This window comes from Erythranthe guttata, chromosome 12 (assembly GCF_056151865.1).
Source record: "Erythranthe guttata isolate IM_541 chromosome 12, IM_541, whole genome shotgun sequence".
NCBI classification, from domain to species: Eukaryota; Viridiplantae; Streptophyta; class Magnoliopsida; order Lamiales; family Phrymaceae; genus Erythranthe; species Erythranthe guttata.
Genome location: NC_142544.1, coordinates 14,637,357 through 14,644,895, shown reverse-complemented (window position 1 = coordinate 14,644,895; position 7,539 = coordinate 14,637,357). Strand labels below are relative to the sequence as shown.

The following is a 7,539-nucleotide window of genomic DNA, read 5'->3' as shown; positions in this document are numbered from 1 at the left end:
TAAATTTATAAAAAAAAAAAAAAAATTAAACACTCGTGTGAATTTACACGAGCGCAGTGGATGCGCTCGTGTCAATTCACACGAGCAAACCACAAGTCGGATTTTTTACAAGAAATAAATTTATAAAAAAAAAAATAAAAAATTCACGCGAGCGTGGGCAAGTTCGATTTTTTTCGTTTTTTTTCGGATTCGTAATCTACATAACAAGAGGATCGTAAAAACGTAAAAACTACCTCCAATCTGTTGACGATTTGCACGGGCTTTGCGGAAGAAAATCGAAAGGGTAGAGAGAGTTTTTGAGTTTTTTACTTTTTGTTTTTTGAAAAATGATAAAAAATGTGCCTGACTGTTTAATATGTGCCTGCACAAATTATTTCAGTTTTCAATATTCAGCGAAACCGATTGATCGGGCTAGGTAGATAATTTGTCGATAATTACATGAGACTATGCCATGATGCCATCTCTTGAAAGGAAAAAAAGAAAAAAAAAAAGAAAAAATAAAAAAACAAAAAACAAAAAAGAAAAAGGAAAAAAGAGAATTATGAACAATAAAAGAAAAAAAAAGAGATTGCAGGTTGTCTGGTTCTTGACCTGTAGAGATCGGGCCTGACCAAGGAACAATAAATTGGTAGTTTTATTCGGGCCTACATTTTGAACGGGCCTAATATAACTCCACCCCCATTCGATTTCGATTTCTGCTGCAACAGTTCCAAAGCTCAACTCGAACTCATCCATGGAGTCCTTCAATCCCAATAAACATCTCAAAGAGGAGTAAGCACAATCCAAAACCTACTCACTCAAATTGAGATCATACAATCTTCTACGCTGCTTCAATTTGTTTTGTTTTGTTTCATTTCAGATTTGTGAGCAATTTAACAGGGTCTTCCAAGCTCGAAATTTTCTCTCTCCTCGCAAATTTTTCGGTGAGCATCAAAATATATTCTATTTTTCCAGTGTGTTTTAGATTGTAATCTAATGATTGTGTTTCTGTTTTGCCAGATTTTGATTTTGATTAGGCATTGCATCGGATTCAATTGGATCAGTTGTGGTAATTATACTGGAGATTCATTTTACAGTACAATTTAAGGATTCATTGTTGTTTAGCTCGTAGTAATGTTTTGTATTTATTGCCAAATATCGCTTTTAATTCCTGTCTCTTTGTTTTTATCAGGTTCTGTTAAGAAAGATGATAATGCTGCTACCGGTGGCAAGGGTTTGAAAGCCTACACTTTGGCTTTGATTGTCGATTTTCTCTGCATTGTTGTTCCTTATACTTTATTTCTGACTGTAAGTATTCCTTATCTCCAAAAGTTGTAGAAAGTGTTTAAACCTATGTGATTAGTTTCTGATCCCCGAACTTCATAGACACTAGCGATTTTGAAAAATTGCAGTTTTTTTTTGTTGCCGTAGAATGTTTTGAGATAGAAGGATTACAAAAGAAAATATCTACATTACTATTAATATTCGTGGTCTACATTTTCGAGAACTGTTATCAGATATTAGTGATTTTCTTTGCTTTTAAATTTTTATCAGATATAGAAAAATGTGTCGTGATTCTAGTTGACAAAGTGACTAGCCATTGACAGGTTCTGGCAGACTTCACTTATGGGATCACCATCCTGGTATTTGTGCTGCTGCTTTTCCTGAGAACATTTGATAGGTAAACCTGTGAGATCTAAAGATTGATAAGTAAGATGTCTGAATGGCTTCATTGATTCTGAAAATTGTTTTATAGTAATTCTTATATGGATACATTTAGTTGGAATTAATTTAATCGTCCGAACAGAAATCGATCTTCATTGTTGCAGGAAGGTTATATGGACTCTGTTAGGGTGAATATCTCATCTTATAGGGTTTCCATGGTACGTCATTAGATAGGCAGGTTGCGTTATTTTGAATAGGATTTTTGTTGAAATTTTTGGTGAAGACTATGAATTTATGTAGATGCTTGCGACATCCCTCGCTATTCTGGCGGTTGATTTCAAGATATTTCCCAGAAGATATGCAAAAACAGAGACGTACGGCACTGGCTTGGTAAGAACTAATGCATTTAATTTAGAATATATACCCATTTGATCAAGTACATTGTTTATAATTTTATGTGCAGTTGTATGGTACTCCATCTCAAAATTATAGCTCCTATGATTCCTATTTTGTCAGGAATTGAAAATTTTGGATGAGAGTTGCAACAAAAAAATAATAATAATAATAACAAAAAAAAAAAAAAAAAAATTAAAAAAGAAAAAGAAAAATTGCCAATCTCATTATTTTGAGTGAAGGGTACTTATAAAAATATTCTGTTAGGAAACGGAGTTCTATTTTGGAATGTCCCAAAATGGAATTAGGAGTAATATACTTCGAGAAATATATTGTATTTTGTTTGAGTAGAGTTTAATGTAGGGTAAATTTATGTTGATTTCTTACCAGAATTTCCTTTCCATCGAACTAATTGGACCATGAATTTGATATTTTAGTTAAGATACGAGGGGAATCAGAACTTTAGTCTCATGTTTTTGAGGAACTGTGGTCATAAGTTTGTGATCATAGTTATATGATATGATACTATTATCCTTCTCATTGTGTTTTGGACATGCTAGATGGATCTCGGGGTTGGATCATTTGTATTAGCAAATTCCTTAGTTTCACGACAGGCTCGTGGCTCCTTAAATATGTAAGTGCTCGCTCTTTTATGTCTTTTCTTTTGTAACTATTATTTTTCTTGTGTACAAGTTGAGCTATACTCACATATGAAATGCAAATAAGATACTTTTATTAGTTAAACTAGTACTATACAAACCCATTCCTTCTGTTCTTCCCATGTATTACGGATTTTCTCATATTTAAAAAGTCATGAATAAATTATACTGTTAAATTTTTTTTCTAGTTTTAAAATAATAAAGTAGCCAAGTAGGGGTAGCGTGTCTTACAAGTGAAACACACAAGGTCCGGAATTCGGCAGGATGGCCCCTCTCTAGTTGGGGCAAGAAGACTACCACATTTCCTTTTCTTAATCACATTTTTTTTTCCTTAACAACTTAAATTGAGAATGTTGATTATATATTTTGAACAAATTTATGAATTAACAATGATAAATTGGCAAATATCTTCCAGATATGTGTAGATGAGGTACCTCGTATTCTCTAAGCTTCTAAATTTTGATAATTGCAATTTAAAATCCAAGTGGATCCCCAAAAAGGAAAATAGACAATAAGGAAAAATTTATTGTGAACTGCAATGCGCCACTCGATTTCATAAAGCTGTGTACACCCTATTCAATGCACTGTTGTTGATTCTTTCAGTTTCCAGTTTCTGCTACATATTTGTTTCAATTATATTTTGTAGAGTTATGGTGATTGATCGGGTACTCTTAATTTCTTGTTTGTCCATGCAATCCAGGACACTGCAAAATGCTCTTCGTTCTACTAGTCCGTTAATTATTTTAGGATTTGCTCGACTTATTTCAACATCGAGTGTGAATTATCAGGTGCAGCTATTTGTGTCTTCGTCTTGTCTACTATACATCCATTGCTATAAATATTTTCATTTGTTGTGTACTGGCTACTTTGGCCAACTTGTGCATGTGTAGATATAGATGAACGTTGATATATCAAAGTCAATACTGATGCAACTGATATATGTCAATAAGTTGTTGAACTATTTTAATTGTTTAAGGATGAGCTTTTTTTATATGAAGAAACAAAGTTAATATGAAGAAACTTATTAGGATATTTGTGATGTCATAATGAAAAGCAAGACAATCTGATTAAACATTGTTGGATTATCAATTAAAATAAGAGCCGCATGTAAATAAAAAACTGCCTCAGTTCTTTTTCTAGTATGAAAACTGTAACTGTACACTGGAATAATGGTTAACACTGCAATGTGGAATTTTTTCTGCAATTTTCTGGTCGTATACCTTCATCCATACCCCTAAAGGATTTCATTTGCACATTTTCATCAATTTGTCTCGACTTTTTTTTTCTTCCTACAGGTTCATGTTGGGGAATACGGTGTGCACTGGAATTTCTTTTTCACTCTAGCTGCCGTGGCAATTCTCACATTCATTATTAATGTGCATCCAAATTATTGCGGGATTTTAGGCTCCTTGATCCTCATTGGTATGCTGTCTACTTTACTCTGCCAGTGTTTGAATGACAAACTAGATAAATTGTTTGATTTCTTCATTTAACACGGATAAATTTATGTGTAATATCAGGATATCAAGCTTTACTATTGTGTGGGCTGAATAAATATATCATGTCGGAAGAAAGGAAACCAGATATCTTTAGTCAAAACAAGGAAGGAATATTTAGCATATTCGGTGAGGATCTCTCTGTAAGTAAATTAAAGTACTCTGGATATTCATTGTTCATGTATCTTTTGTTTCTTTTTCTATTGCAACTTCGATTTTGCATTTTTCTTTCCATTGGGAAGATGAAACTAACTTAAACATCCTAACCTGAAAGTGTGAACATCCCGTCTGAGTATTAAAAATCTAATGGCTTTAAAGTAGTTGTTTTTATGTAACCATTTGATAACCGTGCATAGTTCTTACATGACATTTAAAGATTCCTACATGACGTTTAAAAATCCCTGCGTTACATTTTAAGTCTTTAACTGAAGTATGTACAACCTAGTTTGAGCTGCTTTTCCAGTCCCAGATGCATGATTACCCATTACCATTTTCAAGATATAATCATAAAAATATAGTAAAGTTCGTTTGTTTTTAAATTCTTATTTAGTTATTTTCACAATTTATTGTCGAACTTTTCTTGCCTTCAGGGTATTGGGGTATGTATCTTGTTGGTGTCAGAATAGGAAGCTATCTCTTCTTTGGAGGCAATGCTGATGCTACGTTAAAAACCAAGAAATGGGCAGCGACTAGAGTTTGGGCTCTTTGCCTTTTCTTCTGGTATGAGGGCTCGATTTTGGTCTCTTTAATTGCTTATATATCATCTAGTTATTTGAATTACAAAGCAGTTTGATTTCCTTCTCTTGTCACAGGTTGATAACTTTGCTTCTAGACTGGTACGTCGAAGCAGTATCTCGGAGAATGGTACTTTTTCCTTTTCTTTTTCTTTTTTTCTCTCTTTTTATTTTTTTATTTTTATTTATTTTTATTTTTTATTTTTTTATTTTTTATTTTATCATTGTACTCCCTTTTCGTAAAAGAGATAACTTCAAAATCTCTACGCAGTGCAACTTGGCATATGTTACTTTCACTCTGGCTGCCAACCTTCAGGTAATTGCGTCTTGCTTCACTAAATACATGGAACTGTTACTATTAGTACAAATAATATGATGTCATCAATGACGAAGAACAAGAGCAACAATAAAATGAACTCAAAACGTGATCTTCGTGTGATTGAAGTGCCTGAAGTTAGCCTATCTGGTGACATTGAAAAATGTTTTTGTGATATTTAATCTGATTTTGGCTTAAAAAACAATGCATCAATTCATAAACTTTCATCTTTGTCTTGAATATTAGTAACTTACTGAATATGTAAGAGCACTATTTGCCCGTATTACGAAAAGCTTCTTTTGATTCTTTCTGAAGCAAGATGATTTCAGCTTGTCCTTTAATGTGTGCTGAATATAAGAACATATGGCAAGTGCTTGATGTATTATTTTATGGAAAATCTCAACTTAGTCGAGATAACTAATGTTTAAAATTTTCCTCTCAAACAGTATTCATGAAGTCTTTCTTTATATGGGACATGTCGATCTGTTGTACTAGAGGGCTCTTTGAATTCAAAGTCTCCCTTTTGTTTCCTCCCCCGTTTTCATCATTCAAAACATTTCTTACAGTTCTTATGGCGATTCAATTGCATAATTATTACACTGTGGTTGTTTTTATTAAGTGTACATAATATGTTTGTGCATATGTTTCCTGTTGTTACACTCGGGTAAGGTCAGTTTTATATGGATTAGCTTGAAATATATATACACACTCTTTCGGTGCATTTTACCACTCCTAGATTTGTTCTTTTACCATTTTACGATCTTAGCCCATGCCGATTAATTTTTCAGGTACTAGCCATTTTGATGCTCTCCCATTATGTATCGGGATGTAAAAGCTCAGCTCTAGAAGAAGCATTTAATCGAAATTTATTGGCATCTTTTCTTCTGGTTAGAAAAAAAAAATGAAAAAAGCATCCTTATTTATTTTCCATTATTAGTATGTTTTGGTTCGATCAGGCAACTTAGACATGATTTTTTCTTTACACGTTTGCAGGCGAACGTCCTCACGGGATTGGTGAACTTGTCTATTGATACTCTCTCTGCATCATCAATCTTCGCTGTAGCTATCTTGTTTGCCTATGCGTTCGTTTTATCCCTTTCTGTTGGATTTGCAGACTTTTTTGGTATTAAGTTGAAGTTTTGGTAGTGAAAAACACACATCACATGTTAGGTTGTCGATATTTGTATGAATCATGACATGTAAACATAGATTAATATTTATGTTATTTGGTCACTTTGCTTTCATTTTGTTGAGAAATACAATTATGGAAACAGTCGTCTCTTTTTTTGTCTTTCTTCCCACAATTCTTAAACTCTACTCAAAATACTAAAGTTGGGTACAATGTCGCATTCGGTTCATTATATGATATTGTTTGCAACTTCGGTTCAATACAGGAGAACAATAACCATAGCGTATCAAAAGTTACGGTATACCAAATATCGGTATACAACAATGTTTGAGTTGATAGTGGTTTTTATAATGGGGGAATTAGCAACACCCCTTTGGTACTAATATTCGTTCGGATCAGGACAGCCGTACTTTTGCAATTTGCTAAAAGTTTCTATCTTCTTCAGACTCACCTTCATCTCGTCTAACTTAACTGTGGTCAGATTCCGTCAAACACCGTTTCTTATCTATTATTGCTTTAGTTTTATCTTCAGTTTATTTTACTAAGTTGTTGCTTATTAATATAACTAAGTTGTGCATATCACTGTCACCGTCAGGGGCGTACCCACGCCTAAGGCTGGGGTGGCCCCCGCCCCCCCAAGAATTTTTTTTTAAGCTGTTTTTTTTTTTTTTTTTTTTTTTTTTGGGTATTTATGTATTAGTTTATACACTTTCGCCCCCCCAAACTTTTAATTTTGTACATTTTAGTCCCTAAAAACAAAAAAAAAAATTCTCTCTTAATTTACCCCCTATATTTCCGCCCCCCCAAGAAAACACCCCTGGGTCCGCCCCTGGTCACCGTTACTCTTAGTTTTCCTAGCAATTACGTTATAGAAACGTCAGATCTACAATGCGAGAAAGGGCATAAGAACTTTTACTAATAAAGCAAAATTCGCATGTCCTTAAAACTGTAAACAATATTTTTGAGGGACTTCCAGCTAATTTCCCATTTTATAATACAATAAAATGTCTACACGGTATTGGTCCGAAAATTCGGTATTCTTACCTCAAGCGAGAAGATAACGTCGAAAACGAGCTTTCCAACTTGATGTTACTGTAATCAAGTTGTCGTTCTTTAACCACTAGAATAGAAAAAAGGCTAATTACGACACATAACTTAAATATTGCCA

At 33.5% G+C, this 7,539-nt stretch overlaps 1 protein-coding gene across 1 annotated transcript; it reads left to right on the top strand.

Annotated features, from left to right (window-relative positions):
• Window positions 1-508: 508 nt before the first annotated feature.
• On the top strand, window positions 509-6,486 carry LOC105969650 (transferases, transferring acyl groups). Its single transcript, XM_088827447.1, has 16 exons — window positions 509-771; window positions 860-923; window positions 1,000-1,048; window positions 1,172-1,287; window positions 1,587-1,660; window positions 1,787-1,862; window positions 1,945-2,034; window positions 2,598-2,671; window positions 3,397-3,484; window positions 3,992-4,118; window positions 4,217-4,321; window positions 4,783-4,912; window positions 5,005-5,056; window positions 5,198-5,242; window positions 6,031-6,129; window positions 6,236-6,486. The coding sequence occupies exons 1-16, from the start codon at window positions 734-736 to the stop codon at window positions 6,386-6,388; spliced, it is 1,380 nt and encodes a 459-aa protein (XP_088683573.1). The 5' UTR covers window positions 509-733; the 3' UTR covers window positions 6,389-6,486.
• The last annotated feature ends 1,053 nt before the right edge of the window (window positions 6,487-7,539 follow it).